Below are 26,099 nucleotides of genomic sequence, written 5' to 3' on the forward strand. Positions count from 1 at the left end.
CACCCGACAGCACATTACACTGGACCGATCCCGAATCTCCAGAGTTCATCGTCTCGTCGCCGAAACTGAAGGGAACTATTTTGGGCGGAACTGAGGCGTGGATTGTGGATGGAAAATCAAAGACATAAGGATGAAATTGATGCGTTTACCATTAACCACCAGCGAGGCACTAAAATGGACTACGTCCGCAAGGTTTGACGCCTCGCAGGTATAGTTTCCCGCGTGCCGTGCCACCACAGAGTCTATCGTCAACACCTTCGCTCTTTTGCCAATATTCGTGATGGTAGTGGCAAGATCCTCAATTACAGCACCATTGAAATACCATTTAATACCGATCGGCAAATCACCCGAAGGTACGTTACACTGAACCGAACCAGAGTCGCCCTCGTTCATGGGATCATCACCGAAACTGAAGGGGAATATCTTGGGCGGAACTATCTCCAGAAGTTGCGGAGCCGAAGACACGAGACCCAAGCGATCAGGTGTGAAGGTGCAGAGAAAGAGAGTGGGAAAAATGCTTGATATGTAGTTGCATCATCATCTTCATCACAAACCATTTATTATCAGCTGAGTGCTTTGCTCGACCGTGCCAGCCTGATTCCGGGCACGGCAGGTGTAGTTGCCGGCATGATGATCCCGGATCGATTCGATCGTTAGTGTACTGACACGGCGACCAGAGTGCACTATCGACATGCCGTAATCGTTCGATCTCGACACGAGTTCACCATCGTGCAGCCATTCGATGACGATCGGCAAATCACCAACCGTCGCCGCACACTGCACCGTGACGAAGCTGTCGATGTAGGATGGGTCCTCGCCGAAGGAGAACGGAAATATTTTCGGAAGAACTAACACCGCAACATGACGGAGTAGGGAATGATATAAATGTGTTTAATATCAATGGAATAAATGCATGCATTAATAGGACACAGTAATTGGAAAGAGTAAAACCTCAGCAAGACACATGCATATCTTATGCGGTTAGCACTAATCCTTAAAAGCAAACCTTCACCGTACCCTTAACGAACAGCTCAGCAGACTGGTTGCGACTACCGGCAACATTCTTTGCAGTGCAAGTGTACACCCCCGAATGATCCGCTCCGACAGAGGGTATACTTAGCGAACTAGAGCGTTTACCGATCGAAGTGATCTCAATGTTGGAACTAATACGGATGGGTTTGCCGTTAAACAGCCAGGTGATCTCGATCGGTAGATCGCCCTTAGACGCATGACAGGTAACCTGAACGCTTTCTTCCGAATCGACATGATCCTCGAAGTGGAATGGATTAATTACCGGCAGAGCTTCACGAGGTAGCCCAAACATCGAGCAGGAATTGGTTTTTTGGAGAGGAAAAACAACGAACAATCTGTTAATTTCTAAGAATTCCATAAAGACAAACCGTTTATGATCAACTCCGCATTTGAGGACGATTCACCGGCTTTGTTCTTAACGCGACACTCGTAAAACCCGCGGTGCTGTGGCTCGATCGCATTAATGCTTAGAGAGCTCAGCTTTTCCGAAAGCTTCACCACCACAATGCCCTCGTTTTCCGACGATATTGGAACGTTATTTAAATACCAACGGATTTCGAGTGGCGAATCGCCCTTCACTACCATACAATTGACCGCAACGCTGTCGCCAGTGTTGAGGATCTCTTCACCGAAACTAAACTGCATGATCGTGGGAACCACTACAAAGGACAATAGTGTTTATAGGTGGGAAAATAGGGAAGATATAAGCAATATAGATAGATAACGACCCCAAAAGAAAGATATACCATTAATAACTAATTCGGCAGATTGAGATGCTTCTCCGGCACGATTTTTTACCCGACACTCGTAGGTGCCTCTGTTGAAGTACCCTATCGGATCGATACTAAGCGAGCTTAGTCGCTCCGAAACGCGTCCTATTATCACACCGTTCTCATTGGTAGGCAGCTGATTGCCGTTCATGTACCAGCGAATCTCCAATGGAGCATCACCCTTAAAAACCATACATTGGACGGCAGTGCTTTCCCCAGAATTCAGTGGTTCCTCTCCAAAGGAAAACGGTGTTATTGAAGGTGGAACTGAGTGACGATGGATGAAAAATAACAGGAAGGAAAACATTTAACAACAAACAATCCACTAAAGCCAACCTAATACTTTCAGCTGCGAGATGTGACGCACTTCGCCCGCCTTATTGCGCGCCAAACAGGTGTAGTTTCCGGCGTGCTGTGAACCGACAGACTCGATCGTCAGCATACTGACGCGATGGCCACTCTTCGTTATGATAACACCATTATCGTCGCCCGTGTACAACGGCTGCCCATTAAATGACCAAACAATTTCAATCGGCATATCACCCTTGGTCACCGCACAGCTAACAGTGGTCATCGCGGAGGTGTCAAATGGTTCATCACCAAACTCGAATGGCATGATGTATGGGACCACTTTTAAAGAAACCAGATGTTCGAATTGTGTAGAAGAATTTTAAAAGGATTCCAGGAGGGAGTGCGTGATGAGGTGAAAGTATATCAGTTAACTACGGTATCAACCTATTACGACCAGCTCGGAACTATGTTCGACCGTTCCGGCTGCATTGCGGGCGGCACACGTATAGTTCCCAGCGTGCCACGGATTGACGGATTCGATCGACAGTAGACTGCTGCGTTGACCACTTCTGGTAATGGAAATACTGTCACCAGACAACATCACCTGCTTGTTGAACGTCCAGCTAATGTTGATCGGTAGATCACCTTTGGTGACAGTGCAGCTGATCGTTACTGCGCTGTAGATATCGAACGGTTCCTCACCAAACTCGAACGGGTGTATGATGGGCAGAACTTGTAGGGAGTGGAGTACATCAAAAGCATATGTTTTGTGGAGTAGGAGTACAGTAACGAGTATTAAGAGCACTATTTATCAATAAGCAATATAAACTAACCCATCACATTTAGGATGGATGAGTACTCGGCAGTACCAGCCTTATTGCTAGCTACACAACTATAGTTTCCTGCATGTCGTGGCTGGACCGATTCGATGGACAGCATGCTGATTCTATGTCCACTGTTTGTGATCAACACGCCATCACCACTATGAATTTGACGATCGTTGAAGAGCCACGCAATCGTTATAGGAAGATCACCCTTCGTTACGGCGCAACTGACCGTAGTAGCGCTGTAGATGTCGAACGGTTCCTCACCAAATTCAAACGGCAATATAATTGGCAACACTGGTGAGAGATACATGGACATCTAGCTCTTACTCTTGACACTTATCCCTAAAGGTAGTGGAATGGTTTGGTTTGTGGTGTGGAAGGAATCTTGGGAAATATTCTAAAAGTACGTCGTCTTGCGTTTATACTCCCACGCTCATACCCATAACCATCAGCTCAGCTGAATGATGCGAAGATCCAGCAGGATTTTTAGCGATACAGGTGTAGTTACCGGCATGCCGTGGCTGTACCGATTCTATCGATAGCATGCTAACTCGCTGTCCACCCGGTGTGATCAGCACACCATCGTTGGTATGCAAACGGTACGAGTTGAAATACCAACTAATTTCTATCGGCGAATCACCCTTCGTTACCGCACAAGTTACGGTGGTGGTGGAGTAGATATCGAACGGATCCTCACCAAAGTCGAATGGCATGATGATGGGAATGACTAGGATATGTTTATACAAAGGAGCGACATTGAAATACAAGCGAAAATAAAACAACTTCAACAAAGCAAGGCAGGTTATAATAGCTCCCAAAAAACCCAACTAACCCATAACCTTCAGTTCTGACGAATGTTGCGCCTCACCGGCACGATTTTTCGCAATGCAGGTGTAGTTTCCGGCGTGACGTGGTTGTACGGATTCGATCGATAGGAAACTTATTTTCTGCCCATTACTTGTTATAAGCACCCCATCACTGGTACGCAACCGGTAGTCATTGAACAGCCAGATGATCTCAATCGGAGAGTCACCTTTGGTGACTGCACACGATACGGTGGTGGTACTGTAGATATCGAACGGTTCGTCCCCAAACTCGAACGGCATAATTATTGGCGTGACTTCACAAAAAGAGAACAGAAAACCAATCGAATGCAGAAGAAGAGGAGTAACATTGATGGGAGAGCTTTAACGGGAAAGGGTGAGGGCAAAGAATTGGGTTTAAAAACAATGTTCAAACGTTGAGCTGTCGTTCTCTCCTACCAATCACTTTCAGCTCCGACGTGTGCTCCACAAAACCAGCCTTATTTCGGGCAACGCAGGTATAGTTTCCAGAATGGCGTGCTTGTACCGATTCGATGTACAGCAAACTCATCTTCTGTCCACTTTTTGTGATCGTTATACCGTCGTTGGAGAATATTTTGCTACCGTTAAACATCCAGTTGATCTCGATCGGTGTGTCACCCTTCGCCACGGCACAGCTAACCGTCGTGGTGCTGTGTATGTCCGATGGTTCGTCACCGAACTCGAACGGCAGAAGAATCGGGGGCACTTTAAAATGTATAACAGCGTATAACACAGAATAGAAATGGGATATAAAGGGATCTTGTGGCAGTTCGAACGGAATAAAGAGGAAGATTTACAAATTGCAAACAAAAAACGATCCCATTACCGATCACTTTTAGTTCCGACGTGTGCTCCACCAATCCGGCCCTGTTTCTAGCGATGCACGTATAATTTCCCGCATGGCGCGGTTGAACGGACTCTATCGAGAGAATGCTAATCTTCTGGCCACTCTTTGATATTAATATACCGTCATTTGAGAATATCATGTCACCGTTGAACATCCAATTGATTTCGATTGGTGTGTCGCCTTTCGCAACGGCACAACTGACGGTGGTTGTACTAGCCATATCGGAAGGTTCGTCACCAAACTCGAACGGAAGCAGAATTGGAGATACTTTGGAGGAGAGGAATTGGAACAACAACAAACATATTACACTACACGAAAGCAGATCGATTACCAATCACTTTTAACTCTGAGGTATGTTCAGCGAACCCAGCACGATTTCTAGCCACGCAGGTGTAGTTACCAGCATGACGTGCCTGAACCGACTCTATGGACAGAAAACTGATCTTTTGGCCACTCTTCGTGATCAGAATACCGTCGGATGTGAACAGTTTGCTACCGTTAAACATCCAGTTGATTTCTATCGGTGGATCTCCCTTTGCCACGGCACAGCTAACCGTCGTAGTACTCTGAACATCCACAGGCTCTTCTCCAAAATCGAATGGAAGTAATATCGGTGGAACTTATATGAAAAAGGGAAGATTAGAGTAATACGTCATTGGCTGAACTAGTCACATAATTTATAAAAACGAACGAAGGTAGAATTGATGATACTTGGGATAAGGATATGAACAATAATAAACGTATGATATTGCAGGAGAGCACTTAATTTACCAATAACTTTAAGTTCTGAAGTATGCTCGGCGAACCCGGCACGATTCTTAGCGACACAGGTATAGTTTCCGGCGTGACGCGCCTGAACGGATTCTATCGAAAGAAAGCTAATCTTCTGGCCACTCTTCGTGATCAGAATACCGTCAGATGTGAACAGTTTGCTGCCGTTAAACATCCAGTTGATTTCTATCGGTGGATCTCCCTTTGCTACGGCGCAGTTAACAGACGTCGTACTCTGGACATCCGCAGGCTCTTCTCCAAAATCGAACGGCAACAGTATGGGCGGAACTTGTGAGAAGTAATACGAGGAATGTTAGGGAAGTTTCTGAGGGATCATAGACTTTGGGACAGGGTATAGACATAAATTCCACAACACTATGCACATCGCCCCATAATTACCAATGACTTTTAATTCAGACGTGTGCTCTACTGCACCAGCTCGATTCGTAGCGAGACACGTATAGTTCCCGGCGTGTCTCGGCTGTACGGTTTCTATCGATAGCATACTGATCTTTTGGCCACTCTTCGTAATAGATACCTCATTGCTCGCTGCAATCTTACGCCCCTCGAATAGCCACTCTATTTCTAGCGGTGTATCACCCTTCGCAACCGCGCAACTAACCATCGTAGTGCTCAATACATCTGCCGGCTCATCGCCGAATTCGAACGGAAGCAACACTGGGAGAACTTTGACGGGAATTGATGGAGAAACAGATTGAAGCGGGGGTTTCAAAATGGATTGCAATGGTAAAGGTATACTCAAAGAAATCCTAACCTATAACCTTGAGCTCCGAGCTGTGCTCAACGAATCCAGCCTTGTTGCGTGCGACACAGGTATACCTTCCTGCGTGTCTCGGTTGCACGGAATCGATATATAGAATGCTCATTTTGGGACCCGACTTTGTAACCGTTATACCATCGCCAGACTCAACAGTATCACCATTAAACATCCAATTGATTTCGATCGGTACATCACCCTTGATCACCGCGCAGCTCACAGTGGACGTGGTGAGCATATCGAACGGTTCGTCTCCAAACTCGAACGGCATTATGAGGGGTTTAACTGATGATAAGCAAGGAGTAAGGAAATAGGGGAAATACGACTAACAGAAGAAGCGTAATCGAAGATTCGAAACTCCCATCACTATTTACCTATCACCTTTAGCTCGGATGTGTGATTCGCGTGTCCAGCTATATTTTTCGCAACACACGTATAATTTCCCGCATGATACGATTGGACGGATTCGATCGTTAGCATGCTTATGCGCTGACCACTCTTCGACACGAGTATACCCGACTCGCCCAACAACACGTCCTGCCCGTCGAACAACCAGCTGAAGCTGAGCGGCGTGTCACCCTTCGTAACAGCGCACTGCACAGTGGCCATGCTCGACTCATCGAGAGCCTCCTCACCGAACTCAAACGGCAAAATTACCGGCAGAACTTGACGCACCCAATCAGCGACCCAATCGAAACAATTAGTTGAGATGGAAGGAAGCATTTTTAGGAAAGGGTTTTATGGCAAAGAAAACAGGCAAATTATCGAAAACAAAACGCTAACAAACCCATCACTTGCAACAGCGACGTATGCTGCACCTCTCCGGCTCTGTTGGCCGCGTGACACGTATAGTTACCGGCATGCCGCGAGTGAACCGATTCGATCGTTAACATGCTCGCCTTATGCCCACTTTTCATTATCAGCACACCATCGTTCGTTGCGATGCGACGTCCGTTGTACAACCAACTGATGTCGATCGGTGTGTCCCCTTTAGTGACGATGCAACTTACAGACGCCGTGCTTCCGGTATCGAAAGGTTCGTCGCCAAACTCAAACGGGAGTATGATGGGCAGTGCTGATCGTGTTCCACACACGGACAACAAAGAGGACAACGAGTGGGAATAGAAGGAAAGGGGGAAAAAATGCGTGTATCTACATGAGGCACATCTCTTTACTTATCACCCGAAGCTCCGACGTATGTTCGGCTGTCCCTGCCTGATTACGGGCACTGCACGTGTAGTTGCCGGCCTGCTTTGAAAGCACCGATTCAATGGAGAGTATTGAAATTTTGTTGCCACTACGATTGATCAACACAGCATCGCTGGAGGACAGTCGACGTCCGTTGAACATCCAGCTTATATCGATCGGTGCGTCACCTTTCGTTACGATGCAACTAACCGACACCGTACTGCCAGTGTCATACGCTTCGTCACCAAACTCGAACGGGAAAATGATCGGAACAACTTTTGCGCAGCGAAAACACCGAAAGGAGGGAGCGAAAACAAATCGGGGAAAAATCATTGACGGAGGGAAAATAACAACGGAGCTTACCCATCACCTGTAACTCTGCCGTGTGCCTAGTGCTACCGGCCCGGTTAGAGGCGTGACACGTGTAGTTGCCCGCGTGCCGGGAGTCTACTGTGTCGATCGAAAGAATCGATATCCTTGGACCACTGTTCGTAATCATCACAGCATCGTTCGCTGCCAAACGTCGACCATTAAACGACCAGCCGATATCGATCGGTACGTCTCCTTTCGTTATGATACAGCTCACGGACGCTGTGCTGCCCGTATCGAACGCTTCTTCGCCAAATTCAAATGGCAGTATCAAGGGTATCACTATTATTTTCTCGCAACAAAAAGGCAAAGACGACAGAGGATGGGGGGGGAACAAAAAGAAAACGAAGGAATTAAGTTTCGGACGACTGCGCCGACTCTTACCCATAACCTGTAACTCTGCCGTATGCTGAACACTGCCGGCAGTGTTCCTCGCCGAGCACGTGTAATTGCCAGCGTGCCGTGAATGTACCGACTCTATCGAAAGCATGCTAATTTTGCCACCGCCTTTAGTAATCAGAATTCCCTCGTCTAGCGTAATACGTCGACCATTGAACATCCAGCTAATGTCGATTGGTGTATCGCCTTTCGTTACGATGCAACTCACCGATGCGGTGCTACCACTATCAAACGCTTCTTCGCCGAACTCGAACGGCAGTATGATCGGAACCACTATTTGTGCAACCATTTTAACGGTGAACGATAAAAGCAAGGAGGGAAAACAGGGACAGGGAAAAACAATCAGCGAAATGAATCACTTCCTACCGATCACTTTCAACTCCGAACTATGCTCCACACTACCAGCTGCATTGCTCGCACGGCAGGTATAGTTACCCGCGTGCCGCGAACGAATAGACTCAATGTAGAGCGTGCTCATTTTTTGGCCCAATTTCGAGACGGTTATGCCATCGTTACTCGATATGCGTCTACCGTTAAACATCCACCCGATATCGATCGGGACATCGCCTTTCGTTACGACGCACTGGACCGAAACCGTGCTGGACGAATCGAACGGTTCATCGCCAAACTCAAAGGGCATAATTTGTGGTACAGCTGTGATGATGATTTTGTTAAGAGAAATTATATTTTTAGAACACTAACAACATGCTATCTATCTTCCAATAAATCCTACATTGTGACCCGAAGGATACCTGATGAAGGGGAGAGGAATTAATTGTGCAATGTTACATCCTACATTATTATTACCGATAACTTTCAATTCCGACGCATGTTGTGACTCTCCAGCCTTATTTCGCGCGACACACGTATAGTTTCCGGCGTGGCGTGATTGAACCGACTCGATTGAGAGCATACTAATCTTTTCACCACTCTTCATGATGGTAATACCATCGTTCGTCGTTACCCGTTCGCCGTTAAAGAGCCACTCGATCATGATCGGCGTATCACCCTTAGATACAACACAATTTATCGACACCGTATTCATCATGTCGACCGGTTCCTCGCCAAAATCGAACGGAAACACCGACGGTCCGACTTGCAAAATACAACACACAACGTTAGGCCCCGGGATATTAGGGTACGGGATGCAAGGAGGAACGCTAACAATTATGCTTTAGATAAATATAATCTCATTTGCTATTAACCATTTACTTCCAGCGCAGCCGTTTGATGCACCTGGCCGGCACGGTTTTGTGCAACGCAGGTGTAGTTACCACTGTGCTGATCGCGCACGGTCTCGATCGTGAGCACACTCATCCGTTGGTTTGTTCGGCTAACTGTGATACCATCTTCGGACGCGATGCGCCGGTCGTTAAACTTCCAGAAGATATCAATCGGAAAGTCGCCCTTATTTACCGTGCACGATGATGTTACCATATCGTTCAAAAAGATGATATCGCTCCCGAACTCGATCGGAAGCATGTGGGGAAGGACTGGTTTGTTTTTTTGTTTTGGAAAAAGGATCATAGAAACAGAATCAAAACGCGAGCATTATTATCAAACCGTTCACAAAAAGTGATGCCGAGTGGATGGCGTGGCCGGCCGGATTTTCCGCAATGCAGCTGTAATTTCCCGTGTGACGATCACGCACGGATTCGATCGTGAGGAAACTGGTGCGCTGCGTTTGCCGCGAGATCAGCACACCATTGTTCGTGGTCAGATGGTTGCCGTTGAACTGCCAACGTATATCAACCGGAGAATCGCCCTTGCTAACCGTGCACGACACCGACACCGTGTCGAGGGAGAAAATTTCTTCACCTCCAAAATCAAACGGTACTATCTGTGGAAGAACTACATCGCGTTGCTGCATTACTGCTTACGGAAGGCGACTGGTAGGAGGTTAAGGTATACGCGACAAGCGTGAAAGGAAAGCAAGAGTTCGCAAGGTTGCACACACCGTTCACCAACAGCTGCGTCACATGCTCCATGCTACCAGCATGATTCATCGCAATACAGCTGTAGTTGCCGCTGTGCCGATCCCGTACCGACTCGATGCTGAGCGTGCTCAGCCGCGGGCTCGGTCTGCTGATCAGTATTCCATCATTGGAGTAAATTTTATGCCCATTCAGCAGCCAAACAATATCGATCGGTAGATCGCCTTTGTTGACGGTGCATGTGGCCGATACCATATCCATGGCGAATACCGCATCCTCGCCGAAATCGAAGGGAACTATCTGAGGAGAGACTGGCAAAACCTTCGCTGTGCTTTTAAATCCGTCTCAGGAAATCCCTTACCGTTTTGAATAAAATACTAAGTTAACTATTTCTTCTAAAAAAGGCAGAAAAAATCAATCGTGATAAGGTGAATATTGGAAAAAAGCAAAAACAACTAGGAATCTAATGCTTCGTACTAAGCTCATTCACCATTTACAAAAAGTACAGCCGTATACTCCATCATTCCTGCTTGGTTCTTAGCGAGGCAAGTATAATTTCCACTGTGCCGGTCGCGAACTGAGTCAATACTCAATGTGCTAATACGCGTACTTGTTCGACTGATCAGTACCCCGTCGTTTGTGTACAGCTTTCTCGCTTTCCCTGCACTCGGAAACGTTGGTGTGAACTCCCATACGATCTCAATCGGCATATCACCCTTGTTTACGGTGCACATAGTGGATACCATATCAAACTGGTTTATCTGCTCCTCGCCAAAACCAAAGGGAACTATTTGCGGGAGAACTGTGTGTGCGAGCGTATCATAAAGGTAAAGGTAATTTCACCCTTCTATGCCTTTCATCTCCAACATATGACCAACGAATAATATTAGTTACTCGTAACAAATCGGACACATTCACAGACACCTCGCAGTGTTGCTTATTTAACGTACATTCAACATTTATAGTCTTGTTATTTACGCAAATCAAAGTTATGAAACATGGTAATGACTGTAACCGTCCACATTAGTTGCAATAAAGTTACAACCAACCATGAAACTTCACTGCCCTTACCATTTTCACACACTTCGTACAGTCGCAAGTAATAATGAATCGTTCAACTTACCCATAACTTGAACTTCCAGCGTACCACGCGCAGTATATCCTTCCGAATTCTTCGCCACACAGGTGTACGTCGCTTGGTCCGAGTTTCGTTCGACATTTTCGATGATTAACGTACCGTTCGGGAACACTTTCTGCTTGCGGTTGATCGGTAGTTGCCGGTTATCTACAATAATAAAACAGCGTTGATTAAAATGTATCTGATTAAATGCTAATAAAAGTTAAACTTGTTATAAAGTACCTCGTTCCCAAACAATCGATTCGATCGGATATCCCGCTACCGGGCAGGTAACAATCAACGTTTCGCCAGCCACTATCGCTTTCTTTTCCATCGTCCGGACGTACGGTAGCCCATACACATTTAGCTTCGCAGAGTGTTCAGCAACGCCGACCTTACTGCTCGCCATACACTTGTACAACCCACCATCGTTCGAATGGATCGACGTAATATTCAAGTGCGACACAACGTCACCATTCACCGTCACGTACTGTCCGACCTGATAGCGTTCGCTGTTCGTTATTTTCTTTCCATCCAATTCCCAGCTGATTTCGGGCGTTGGGTTACCACCGGCGACACACTTCAAAAACACCGACGGTCCTGGATGACGTGTTTCCTCGGGGAATGCTTCACGAATTATCGGTGGATCAACTGCAAAAAAGAAGAATTTTAGAAAAATGTTAGCGAAAATACGTTACTAAATACCTCTTCATTCGTTCTACTTACAACGTCCTCCAAGCTTTAGCTCTGCACTAGCCTGTGCACTTTCCTGGTCGTTGCGAATGAAACACTGGTACATGCCCTTGTCCTCCTTCTTCACGGACTCAATACGCAGCACCGCGTCGCTGTGCCCGAGTGATTTGCCATCCTTCATCCAGGAAACGGTTTTGATCGGATTGCCCGAAAACTTGCAGGTAAACACAGCCGGACGGCCAAAGTCCACCGTTTGCGTGCGTGGTTCAATCTTTGCCGCTAGCGGTGCCGTCACCGTCAGAACAGTTTCCACACTTTCGCCGCCAACCGAGTTGTTTACCACGCACAGGTACTTGCCCGAGTCGTCTACTACCGCATCCTTGATGATGAGCGTACCGGACACTTGCTTCACCCGATCGTCCAACACAACGGCCTTCTTCTGCTGTGTTCCTTCGATGTATTTGTACCATCTGAAAAATTAAGCAAATATTTGCACCACGTCAGCAAGTTGTGATTAACGCGTTGCTCAGCTTTTTTCCATAGTCCAGTTTAAAAACAAAAGTTTAACAAACTTAATTCAAAAATTTATTTTATACAAAACAGAACAAAGGGAAATTCGAAAGCGTGAACAAAACGAGTTGAAACGAGGTAAAAACTAAATAAAAATTTACATTCAATGAATAGCACACAAGAAAGTTTAACACAAAAGCTCAAATGACTATGGAATATAGCTTGTGATATGTGGGACTTTAGTCTATGTAACAAATTTTGGATTTGAGATTGAACGATCAAGGTTTTGCTCTCCTATATTGTATATTTTAAAAGCAAAATAATTACCTGTAAGAGAATGAAAGTAAGATCACAAGGGTGAGACGAAGTCTTAGAACCAATTTAGTCACATCACACGATCTCAATGTTGGAATTATTATTATTTTTTTTTTGTTTCGTTAGAACGGCCTGACCATATCGACTTATTTTACCAAGTAGCCGGATAGTCAGTCCTTGCTACGGGGGATTGGTCCGGATGGGATGTTGGTCCGGTCCGTTCGTGTGAAGACCGGCTCCGCTACCATCATGCCACCGGGCCGCTCCCGGAATTAATTTGTAATGAGTATCTTTTTTTTTAAATCACATTAAAATAAGCTTTCAATTCATAATAATTTCATAGTGATCTTACTTTCATTACTCCATACTTACCAATATTCTCCTAAAAAAATCATTTATTTTCAGTCAGTGCAATAATTCTTCGTTTTCAACCAGTGTCGTACAGCTGATCGACACCCACTGTCTCAAAGTGGTCTATAGCATTAGCTTACCTAAAGCTAGGCATTGGAAACGATTGACCCAAGCAGAGGATGGCAAAATCTTGTCCCATTTTCACCTTCATCTCTTGCAATAGTCCTCCGGATATTTTCGGAGGAACGCTCCCAATCGGTTCTGGACAGATGTGTCACATCGAGGAAATTAATAAACGGATATCTTTAGATCTATCGAACGTATAACCCTAAAACCTTATCGTTGGGATATTCAGTATACCTGCTAGACGGGTTTTTTTTTTATAAAATGACCATACCTAAAATTGGGCGTCGGGTAAGATTGTCCGAGGCAAAGTATAGCAAAATCATCTTCAGCTTTAACAACCAAATCTTGCAAGTGATGGCCAGCTATCTTCGGTGCAACACTTCCAACAGGCTCTAAGCGATGAGAATGCATGTTACCCCTTTTTGTCAGTGAGAGTTGCTAGCAAGTCCAGCGTAACAAAACAAATTGCCTTCCGCGCACTAACTGATAAGTCACGATCGTAAAGGTTCTTCATTACCTAAACACCGGTACTGGAAAGGATTGTGCTAAGCACAGCAGTGCAAAGTTCGTATTCTTTTCTACGATCATCTCCTGAAGCCGTCCACCGGATATTTTGGGTCCCACACTGCCTACCGGTTCTAAAAGATTAAAATACGAATAGCTCTCATGATCCATTGCTAACTGACCCGTGTTTGCTGTTCCTCCAACAAAAGACGCGATAACCGGGCTGAATGTGGAATAATGGTAGCGTAGTACGGTGTTAAAAGCATAAGTCGCTCCAGTTGCAAACCAAACAGTTAACAAACAGAAAAGAAACCACGGTGTTACTCAAACCAAACGATCGCCAACATCAAAAAATACGCAGTAACGGAGATGTTAAGAAAGCATACACCTGGTGCTCGGGGTTCTTCAAACTATCTCTCAAAACAAACGACATTTGATGCGCCTGCCCGGTTAACCACGTCAACGGAAAACGTAAACAACGCACAACGCAATCAAAATCAAAGCACTTGTCAGCAATCACCTGAAGGCCGGCGTTGGAAAGGCTTGCCCCAGACAGAGTATTGCAAAATCCTGCGCACTTGTTACACGCATTTCCTGAAGGCGGTCTCCGGAAATTTTCGGTGCAACACTGCCGACAGGTTCTGCGGGGAAAGAAAGAAGAGAGTGTAAGAAGATGGAGTCGAGTAGGTAACCCAAAAAACAAAAACAAGGAAGTAACGTATGCTGATAACAACAAAAACAAAAGATAACTTAGGAAAGCGATTGTTACAGCTATGCTTATCTACATAGAGGTGTTGCAAATCGACGAGCATGAGCACACGATTCGCAGCTATGATAAATTTCATTCGGGGAATTTGGATTCGGTTTTAACATAGAGGACCATATTCCAATGTCGCCATTCACGTTTACTCACTTCAATTCAAACCGTCTTGAAGTGCGCGTGTGCTACCGAAACGAACAGAGTGATCGCGATAAGCATTGCTGATTGTGTGATCCTGTGTGTTGTGTACCTCACGCACGCTTACCTCATTATCGGAACCGGAAACGCCTGGGCCTGACAGAGCAACGCAAAGCTGCTGTTGGCCGATTTGTCGAAAATGCTTCCCTTTGATTCCGACGAGAACGTTGGCGGTTTGGAACCGACGGGTTCTGCGGTCGATGGGAGCCGGTGGGAAAAATTTAATAAACAGTATATAAACGACAAGGTAAGCAATCGGCGCGTAAAATGCGTAGTTTTGATGTTGGCGATATGTGTTGCGTGATGTATGGTTATCAATTCGGTGCGGTTTTAATTTTGACTCGTATGAACGGATGATGGAGCAGGTGGAACGAATATCCTGTACCTCGACAACAACGTTACTACTAAACACTAACCTAGTAATCGGCACGGGGTAAGCTTGTGCTTGACACAACAGAGCAAAGCTTGTGTTTCTGAACCGCCGAAAGATGCTTCCCATCGAATCAGACGAAAATGTGGGAGCCTTTGAGCCGATCGGTTCTAAACAGATACGGTAAATAGACATAAATAAGTTAATCTGATGCTTCATTTAGAGTACGCATCTTAATTCTTCAACTGCCTAAATGTTGGAACATAAGGAAACAAAGAATAAATTATTATTCTACCTTGTCACCGGTACCGGGTATGCCTGTGCTTGGCAAAACAATGCCACAATTGAGTCGCTCGGTTTAACAAACATGCTAATCTTGGAGTCAGTTGAAAACGTTGGTGGTTTGGATCCGATGGGCTCTATACAAAACACCGGAAATTGGGAGAAATAAATGTAATTGATGCAACGCAGAATTTGGATAACTCTGACGCACATGTACAATATTGCCTGAACGTTGAGGAGACTAATTGCCCTAACCAGAGGCGGGTGAACCAGTACGTAAATCAAGCAGTACTCAAGGAGGGCGGTCCTGTAGCATGATGGTAACGGTGCCGGTCTTCACACGAACGGACCGGACCAAAATCCCATCAGGATCAAATCCCACGGAACAAGGACTGACTATCCGGCTACGTCTAGTAAGTTAAGTCTAGTAAGCCAGAAATAGCTGGTCGCCTATAATAAGGTCGTTACGCCAAGAAAAGAGATAATTTCAAGGTTACCCAACGATCTTGGACCAAGTGACGACAGGTAAAGTCCCCGGCGTAAAGTTCTAGAAGCTTGGGGAGCTTAAGGTCTTCAACGAGCTTCATCTATCCCTGGCCCTGATGTAGAACAGCGTAGTAGAACATACCTCGTAATGGGGACCGGATATGCTTGAGCTTGACAAAACAGAGCCAAAGTCCTATTGCTGGCTTCTACAAAGGAACTGCTTCGAGCGGTGGTGGAAAAGGACGGTGCCTTCAATCCGATAGGTTCTGAGGTTTCATGTTAAATAGAACTAAATTGTAATCTATCACATCTTAAATTTAAACTACTTTCTCCACAAATTGCCCGACATGCTGTACATTAGAGATACCTAAGTGATCGACCGCCTACCTCGTAATTGGAACTGGAAAAGCCTGAGCTTGACAGAATAAAGCAAAGGTAGTATTGCTAGGGTACTTGAACGATCCACTCAAGAGTGCTGTTGCAAAAGATGGCGCCTTCAGTCCGATAGGTTCTAACGAATGTTAATACAAACATTGGAATAGTAATGAAATAGCCACCTACAAATACGTTTTGCCCTGAATGTTGGTGAGGATGCCCGATTATGCGAGTTACCTTGTGATCGGCACGGGAAACGCCTGAGCCTGACAAAACAGAGCAATTGTGGAATTGCTCGGCAGCTTGAACGTACTACTTAGGGATGCGGAAGAAAATGTAGGAGCCTTCAATCCGATGGGCTCTGCAGAATCATATTGATGTACATAATTAATTTACCTCTTAAAAACCATTTCTTCAAATATTAAATAACTGCCTGAAAGCTATTCGGTACTTAGGGTTACCTTGTTACTGGGACAGGAAATGCTTGGGCCTGACAGAGTAGCGCCAAACTTGCACTGCTGGGTTCAACAAACGAACTCGTCCTTGATGCAGATGAGAAACTGGGAGCCTTCGAACCAATCGGTTCTGGGCAAAACGAAAACCAATCTTACTTTCGTGTGGACAGCAAGAAGACTCTTGTTAATTCTAAGCTAAAACAAATTGCCTGAGGAGGAAGACGGCGGTTTTACCTGGTGATCGGAACAGGAAACCCTTGGGCCTGACACAAAAGTGTGATCGTAGAATTGGCAGGCTTTTTAAACGAGCTTGTTCCGGAATCGGACGGGAATGTGGGCGCTTTTGACCCAATCGGTTCTTAAACGGAGAAAAACAATACGTGGTTAACCGTCAAAAACCTAAATCAATCCGTAACGAACTGCCTGACATGTGTTGGAATGAGCGATTACCTTGTGATCGGAACCGGATATGCTTGTGCCTGACAGAACAGCGCCACACTCGTATTGCTCGGTTTCATAAAAGTGAAGGTTTTCGAATCAAACGAAAACGTCGGTGCCTTCGAACCGATCGGTTCTAAAGAGGTAATAGAATATAGCATGATCTTGTTAACCCCACCTGATGCATGTGCAATCAAAACCAAAAGTGCCCGAATGAGAGGAATTCTGATGGGATTACTACCTGGTCACCGGTACTGGATACGCCTGTGCCTGACAGAACAGTGCCAGGTTTGAGTTGCTTGGCTTAACGAAATAAAGTTTCTTATAGTCAAAACTGAACGTTGGTGGCTTTGAGCCGATCGGTTCTGCAAGAAAAAAATGTGTAACCAAGCTAACGGTGAACTATCTTAATCTGACGTTGCCGCAATCACCATGTTGGGATAGGACCACAGAGTCGTAACAGACGACGTACCTGCTTATTGGTACTGGAAATGCTTGCGCTTGGCAAAATAATGCTAGGCTCGTGCTGCTCGGTTTGTTATACGTAATGCTGCGAGCGTCGGAAGGGAATGTTGGCGCTTTGGAACCAATTGGCTCTGCAAAACAACGAATATAAGAACTACTTAACGATCTTTATCAAACAATCCTGAACATTGACATTTAGGCTACCCTGAGATAGAATTCCGAATGGAATGTTATGCTTTTCTTTTTAACGACAAACTGCTTAGTAAAGGTTAGTCTTTAACAACATTTTAATGTCGCATAAATTAAGCAGCTCAGTACTTAATCACCAAGATTGGAAGATCTCCAGAAGACTTGCAGGACCTTCAATATCCCGCGGTAGAAAGAATAAAAATAATTGTTTGACATGCAATAAAATTACAGCATGAATGTACATTGCATACTTTTAGGCGCTATGTACCTCTTTCCCAAACTATGGAAGTATTTTACTGTTTAGGGAAGGTAATGGGAGTTAATCCGAGAAATCTTCCAAAAGCTGGAATACCATACCATAAAACTGCAATAATTACTTCAACACATACCTAGTAATGGGAACAGGAAATGCTTGTGCCTGACAAAAAAGGGCCAAACTATGATTGCTCATCTTCGTATACGATCTACTGTTCTCGTCGGAAGCAAATGTCGGTGCTTTCGATCCAATAGGCTCTAGAAATGGTGTGTGCAATGATGTTTGGAAATTGTTATACAACGAAATTTACCGATACACCGGGACGGGAAATGCCTGTGCGTTGCATAGTAGGGTGAGCCACTCTCCAGCCTCAACGCGAGATACGAACAAGGCCGCATCGTTACTAAAGGAAGGTGCCTTAAATCCGACGGGCTCTGGGGTTTTTTTTAGTGTTGCAAAAGAAATATAGCAAACCCGACACAATCATTCAACTGATCATCAACATGAAGTTTACTATGCCAGATAAGAAATGGGTACCCTTGTTTAGATACTACCCTGGTTAAGATAACTTTAAGAACTTGAAACAGAGGATTACCTATAGATCGGTACCGGAAAAGCTTGGGCATTGCATAGCAGCGTAACGAGCGTCCCAATTTCCCACGATAGTGCAAACTGCGATGCGTCGTTATTGAAGCTGGGAGGCTTAAATCCCACCGGTTCTACATTGTTCGAAGATTACAAATGCAATTGAACAAAACCAAATGAACTTCTTCAAACTGCCTAAATTATCAAGGTACCCTGCATAGTGCCTACCTAAACACTGGGACAGGATACGCCTGGGCTTGACACAGCAGCGCAACAGTCTGATTTAGTAAGCTGTCCACGTAGTTCATAGAATGAGTAGCAAACGACGGTCCCTTGCTGCCAATCGGTTCTACGTGGGCGAACATTGGAAACAGATGTATGTTGTAATCGAACCCGAATAGTCAACTTATTGCAACCAGAAACATTGGGATAGGATATACTGCACTTACTTGAAGATCGGTACCGGATATGCTTGAGCTTGACATAATAAACCCACACTCGAAGTCACGCTGACATCCAAGAATGTCATAATGTTCGATCCAAACGAAGGAGCCTTGCTACCAATTGGTTCTAGGGAAGAATTCAAACAATGCACCTCAACCATTACGATTCTTGATCAAATCACGCCTCTATTTTGCCTTTATGTTTTGCGGATAAGGAACCCAACCACGAAGTTGATGAGAGATCTATAACTTACTTGAAAATAGGGACGGGAAATGCTTGCGCCTGACAGAGCAAAGCCACCGTTCCATTTACAGAATTTCTTACAAATGCCATCGCATCGGTCGAAAAGGAAGGCGATTTACTTCCAATTGGCTCTAAGTTACAAAAAATGAAAGAATATTATTGGAGTGGCTCTCAAGCAGACGAATACCTCCAATCGTTTAGATTAAATTTATAGGCGCTTTTGTCTACCTGAATACGGGGGTCGGGTAACCCTGCGCCTGACATAGCAACGCGACGCTGCTGTTCATCCGTGCCATCATGATCGTGATCACGGTGGTAGCAAACGAAGGAGCTTTACTCCCGATGGGTTCTATAAAAACGAATCAACATGGATACACCTCTTTTTTAGGAACAAAAAAATACCTGAACACTGGAACTGGGAAGGCCTGTGCCTGACACAACAATGCCATCGTGGCGTTAGAAGCAGCTCTTACAACAGCGATCGCCTCCGACGAAAGCGACGGAGCTTTACTCCCGATTGGTTCTGTTAGAGATCGGATCGAGGGAAGATAAAAGGTCCCATCAATCACACTTGCCCTAGCCGTATGGCGCAAAAGTCCTAAATGTTGGAATACGATCATCTCACGTCACGTGTCTAACTACCTGAACACCGGAACTGGGAATGCTTGGGCTTGGCAGGTTAACGCGGTACTGCTATTCCGAGCCGTTTTGACCGCAACCGTAACAGCATCATTGGAGAACGAAGGCGATTTACTACCGATTGGTTCTAAACATTAGAAATGAAGATGTATCACTTTAGTTCAACTAATTCTAACTAACCGAGAGCACGGCGCAAAACAACAAATCGCACACTATTGTAATCCTAACCTGAATGAAGCTACCGGGTACGCCTGAGCAGGGCAGAAAAACACTACGCTCGTGTTCATTCGACGTTCCATCCAAATTTTCTTACTATCCACCGACAGTACCGGAGGTTTAGCACCGATTGGTTCTAATGAAACGAAAGGTTTAACCAACATTAACCAATCCGCTTGCAGATTGTTACTAATTGGACAACGAATCAAAACAAATTGTCGGAAGATCTCCAAGGTACAAGTGATCTCTATACGATTGCGCTTCAATATCTCTGTGTTTCTCACCTAAAATTAGGAGCTGGGAAGCCTTGGGCTAGACAAAGCAGTGCCAGATCACTGTTCGGATCGGCGAAAATTGGTTTCTGTGTCAGTGAGGGAGTTTTGGGTGCGGTACTAGAGACCGGTTCTGAAAGTGTCAGAAATAAACAAAAAACAAAAACGAGTAACTTTACTGCTTTCGAGATTCGAGAACTACCACAACATCGTCTAAACCTATTCACAAGCTGTTAGAATGTTGGCATAAGAATATCTTCCCATTCTTGGAGGGTTCTAAAATGATATCTTCTCTCATCACCTAAATACCGGAACCGGAAATGACTGGGCCGGACAGAGCATCGTCACATTTGCATCTCTTTGGACGAGCAGCTTCCGACTCTCATCGCCGGATGTTAGTCTGGGTGCGACGCTGCCCACCGGTTCTGTGGCGAACGCGAAAAGCCATAAGCACAATCAAGAATAACATTGAATTTGAATGTTATTTGTTTGTGGGGATTCTGGGCTAAATTTTGGGATATTGGTTTATCGGAACAAGTTCGGGCTTACCGAAAGGCAGGTACCGGATACGATTGTGCCGGACAGAGCAATGTGAGGTTGGCAGTGGAGCGTTCCATCTGTACACGCATCGCATCGCCGGATGTTAGCCGAGGTGCCACACTGCCAATAGGTTCTATAGGAGAAAGGCACAAAATATGTTACCACGAACCTCTTTCCCTAGTCAAAAGGACTGAATGTTATCAATATCTTGCCAATTCTTCCTGAGATGTACCCATTGTCTCACCTAATTTCCTAACATAATTTGACCTTTGGGGAGGGAACTTAACACCCCGATGTGCAATGCTACACCTGACAATGCTTCCAGCTCAGATGGAAAACGACACTTCATCAGCAGCTCACCTAAATGCAGGCACCGGAAAGGACTGTGCCGGACATAGCAGTGTTATGTTGTGCGCTACTCTGATGTCAACATTTCGGCTTTTGTCACCGGTGGTCAGTCGTGGCGCAACGCTCGCCAGTGGTTCTGGGGTGGCAAAGTGATACACAAGAAACCGGATTAATGTCATCCGTCGAGAAGTCGAGCTGACATTCGGACATTCGCTCCGACATCTGTTCTGTTACCGTGCGCTGAATGCTTTGGAGAAAAACGCACCCTGCGCAGACACCACGAAAGCTAGCTAAAACTAAAGGAAAACATTACCTAAAAACGGCTATCGGGTAGCCCTGAGCTGAGCAAAGTAAGGCGATCGTATTACCACGCCTTACCTCTGCCGTCACGATCTTGGAAGTGGAGTCTAGCTTGGGAGACACCCTACCAAGTGGTTCTAAAAGGAGGGAAGGAAAGAGAAGATTGAAATAATTGTGCCACGCACGTACTGAATTGAACGGAGCTGTTCTGTGACCCCGCTGTCTAGAAGCTATACGCACGATTATCTCACTCGTCCAGCATTCGTCGGCGCAGTTTGTCGGCGTGTCTAGTGTTAGTTAATATTAATTGTGCTAAACTCAAAGCACCTATTAGTGCAGAATACAAAAAAAAACGAAACATGAACCATGTGTGGCAGATGCAGCGAGCCAAGTGATCATCGTGTTGGTGAAAAACGCTCTACACTCTTGGACAGTAACGGAAATTAATTCTCCTCTTTTTACGTGACACCATGCACCCGAGGGGGGGAGACCATGACTAGAAGCGCGGTTAGTAGCACAAAATGTCATATAACCATTTCCACTTTTTCCAACGCGTACATTCTGGGCCCTACAGGGTGTCTTTTGACACAACACACAAACCTGTTAAAAACACGAGCGATCTGATTTGAGACACCTATCTCTCTTCCATTCATTTTTAGTTTGAGTACACATAATACATTCTATATCTCAATCAATCGTCAAACGGGCAAAAGTGCCCGGACCAGCGAAAACACTATTCTTTCTTCTACACGCAACACAGGGTACCCTATCCCAACATTCAGGCAATTTGTTTTGATTTATTAGTGTTATTACGATGGTAACAAAATAAGCTAGCCTTTTTCTCATTTTTATAGCGCTTATTTTGCTACCCAGTGTGATCATCGACGTCATAAAAGTAAACTAAAACACGCATCAAATTAACGATGGAGACACTTTTGCTCAGCTTTCAATTATTGTCAGTTCCGGGAGTGCTGTTTTTTTTTTTGCTATTTTTGCAATTAAAGTGTGTAATTGAAAGCATATCTGAGGAATCGATATAATCTTTTCGTGATAAAATCTATCCTTTCGTGTCATTAAGTGGAATTAATTACATAAATTATGGCAAACCCTGCGATGGGTGAATCTGATTCAGATTTTTAAATCTTAATGAATTATAGACATTCTATTCTTAATGAATCTGAATTTTTATTCCAAAGATTCATGAATCCTCTGAGATTCTGAGAACACTCAAAGTATTATGAGTACTCTTTGGTTCATTAATCATTAAGATTGATGAATCTTCTGAGATTAATAAATCCACATAGATTTCTGAGTTATCAAAGATTGATAAATATGTGAGGATTCATGAATCTTTTGAGAATCGACTCTTGATTTGACGCATTGACGACTATTGATTGACGCATTTGAATGACTATTCTCAAAAGGCTCATTAAGCTTAACACTACAAACATTAGCGATATTTTCAATATACTTTCTTGACTTTATTTTTACTTAGAATTGAAAAGATTATTCTGAGTATGAAGGAACGGGAGCAGATGGGAATTTGTAACAGTCCTGTCGTGTGACGATCGGAACTATTATCGGAACTATACCATTCGGCCTCCCCATTTTAGCTTGGATATGAGCCCTATACTAACACTGTAAATCTACAGATATATGTTTCAAAGGATTCTCTATCTCTACATTGACTCTAACTCCATTTACTTAGTGGAAATAAATCAAATAAATTTAAATGTTTTCAAGCATGAATGAATAAAAAAAAGTTACTCTTCTTAATGTATTTGGAACTGAATTCTCTGTTCTTGTAATGAATTAATATGTACACTTATTCATCTCTACTTGAGCTGAATCAAATAGCAAAGCTTAGGAGCGATCGTATCGGCTACTGATTTAATTGAAAGCTGAAACAACACTTCATCGTTAATGAGCGCAAAATTCCATAAACCATACGCGAAAGAGAGAAAACTGCTTGCGTTACTGATGTGTTGATCTCTTTTTTGTTTTAACAACGAATAAAAAAAACGAATAATTCACAGCATGAACAAACCGTGAGGAAACAAAATGTGACAAACACTCACATGAACATGAACGTTATTAGTTGTGGCACGGATTTAGTAACAAATGTTGGCGATCCCGAAAGCATTAACGCTATCCGGAACACTCCGATAAAAGGACACACCCCGCACGGTTCGATGGAATTTGGTTTTCATTACTTTTATGACGGATGAACTATTAGCAAGTGATTGGAAGCATGATGATATAGCGCGTGATCGAATGAGGTGTGAGAAACCAACGTCACCAAATTTCAAAGGCGAACGCGCAAAGTGACGGGTGAAACGGCTGGCGGTGGAAACGAACGCGATCACGTTTCCAAACACTTACGACATAATGCAGCATCACTTCGGGGATAATGTAAAGCATCACTCACCGCAGAATTAAAATGCTATTTGGGGAAAAATTAAATGCTATTTGGGGGAAAAATTTACTTTCATAATTTCACAGTAATTTAATTACAGCAGACAATCATTATGATTTGCTGATAAAAAAACGGTCTAAAGCACATCAACACTATTGACGATCTACAGAGATCGTAATACACAAAAGGGCACGTATCAATTAATGATCATACATTAGAAAACATTTTGATGCAAAAGATACTGGCTGAAGGTATCCGAATTCATCCTTCCACACAATTAAAAAGCACACAAAAAACCTTCATTAACAACTCCATTTCGTTGTCCCGGTACGTGAGTAAACTTTAAACCTCTTTCACACTGCTGCTGCCGCTGGTAATGAAGTTTGAAATTTGTGCCGTCAATACTGAAGCTGAGTCTGCTCCCATCTCCCGGAGGATCTTGCCCAAGTGCAAATGCTAGCGTATCGAGATATCGCATATCCCTCGTAGGATTAAATTACTGCAAGCGGTGTGGTGATGTGGTGAGTGATCAATTTGGCTTAAGAGGCCGATCAGATAGCCGATCAGCCATGCTGTGCGCGCGGGTGGGTGAGTGATAAAATGCATACCAATGATGGTGCCATCATACACTGGATGAAGCATATTGTGTTTAATGTATCCGCACCATTCCGGTCCGAACAGGAGCAACGAAACTAGCCGTCATATTTAGCAGTGCGATGGTGAGCGAGCGAGAATGCTTTATATTATTCCGGACATCCAAAACGAGGCACAACACAACCGGCAAAGGCCAACATTCAACTCGACATTTCAAATGATCGTGCGTTGCATTTTAACAAAAAACCTTTGTGTGGAAGATTTCCAGATATATGACAACGCTTAGCCAAACTCCTTTGCCGGTGCTGGAGCGCAATCGTTTGGTGGTGTGCGATGGCCGAAGTGATGCTGGACTGCATGTAACCGACGCTCCGTGAGGTTCTGCGTGGTCTGGCCTCAAATTACCTGTGATCACCAATCGCCCCTTGGTGGCCGACAGACGTGTCTCCCCGGTGAGACGATGCTTCGTACGGCACTGGTAGCTCTTGTAGCCATCCTCGGGTCCAACTTCACGGATGTGTAGCTCACCGGAGGGTAGCACCATGTATTTACCATCTGCCACGGAGGTTGAGGAGATGTGTTGAGGAGATGGGGAAGATAAAGAAGAAATTGGTTAGAAAATGTACATCAAGATACCGCATCTTCACTACGAGCATGCATATCAATTCCAAACCCCAAAACTATGCAACGGCGGCGCACTCGTTCCACGGACAAGCGAGTTGAGACATTCGGTTCGTTTTGTAGCGATATTTATCTTGCTCGTCCCCATTTTCACACCCATGCTACAGGTTTCGGGTTATGATTTTTCTAGGAAATTAACCTGCAGGGGACAACAACAACACCACATTCCTTCCATTCCATCGCACCACCACTCGTTAGTGTGAAAACTGCTTGTGTTCTAATAAAGATAAGATGTGTGGAGAAGATAATTTATGCTACAAAACGAACCATGCATGCTGTACACGCCACCATCCATTTCTTGCTCGTCAAAAGAGGAAGCAACATTAAACGCAACCCACATAAACGGGGTGTGACCCCCGGTGTTTAGTGCGGGTGGAACAAACCGTACGTTTGCTCCCTATTTTGGACGATCTTCCGCAAACCGCCACTCGACACTGACGGTGCGCCGCCAAAAACATGTTGGGCAATGGAATTTGTACGCCCCGACATCCCCTCCTGCTAAAGCCGGAGCACGAAAGGGCAATCGTGAAGAGTTTCTTTTTTTTCCCCCGTTCCGTCTAAAGCGTTTCCGCATCCGAACAACTGAACCGACGACACATTGCAACGCAACAGAAGCATTACGACATCACGCACGCACGACATCTCTATTTCAGTTGGCTGGTCGTCTTGGTGGGGTTGTGGCGAGACGATGGTCAAGCAACTCCACAACAACCAACAGCCATAGCTCTAACATCGCGTGAGTAAACATTAGCATCACATTATGGCTGGAATTTGTCGTTACCATCACCAGCAAAAGCAAGAACACCACACAAACCAGCATGCTTCTTCTTCCACCGGCTGGCACTGCTAGAACGTTTTGTTTCTGTTGCTGGTATGCAAA

General features: G+C 44.8%; 1 protein-coding gene across 1 annotated transcript in view; it reads right to left on the bottom strand.

Annotated features, from left to right (window-relative positions):
• The window catches only part of LOC128309485 (cell adhesion molecule Dscam2), a 54,872-nt gene that overhangs the window by 16,179 nt on the left and 12,594 nt on the right, over positions 1 to 26,099 (bottom strand). Inside the window, exons 4-10 of the mRNA XM_053045886.1 lie at positions 24,944 to 25,093; positions 21,542 to 21,665; positions 11,895 to 12,331; positions 11,412 to 11,819; positions 11,175 to 11,336; positions 1,018 to 1,302; positions 150 to 434 (exon numbers count right to left, since the gene is read on the bottom strand). Of these exons, the coding sequence (XP_052901846.1) occupies positions 150 to 434; positions 1,018 to 1,302; positions 11,175 to 11,336; positions 11,412 to 11,819; positions 11,895 to 12,331; positions 21,542 to 21,665; positions 24,944 to 25,093 (1,851 nt within the window). The remainder of the gene's footprint in view (positions 1 to 149; positions 435 to 1,017; positions 1,303 to 11,174; positions 11,337 to 11,411; positions 11,820 to 11,894; positions 12,332 to 21,541; positions 21,666 to 24,943; positions 25,094 to 26,099) is intronic.

The sequence above is a fragment of the Anopheles moucheti genome, chromosome 2, assembly GCF_943734755.1.
Source record: "Anopheles moucheti chromosome 2, idAnoMoucSN_F20_07, whole genome shotgun sequence".
NCBI classification, from domain to species: domain Eukaryota; kingdom Metazoa; phylum Arthropoda; class Insecta; order Diptera; family Culicidae; genus Anopheles; species Anopheles moucheti.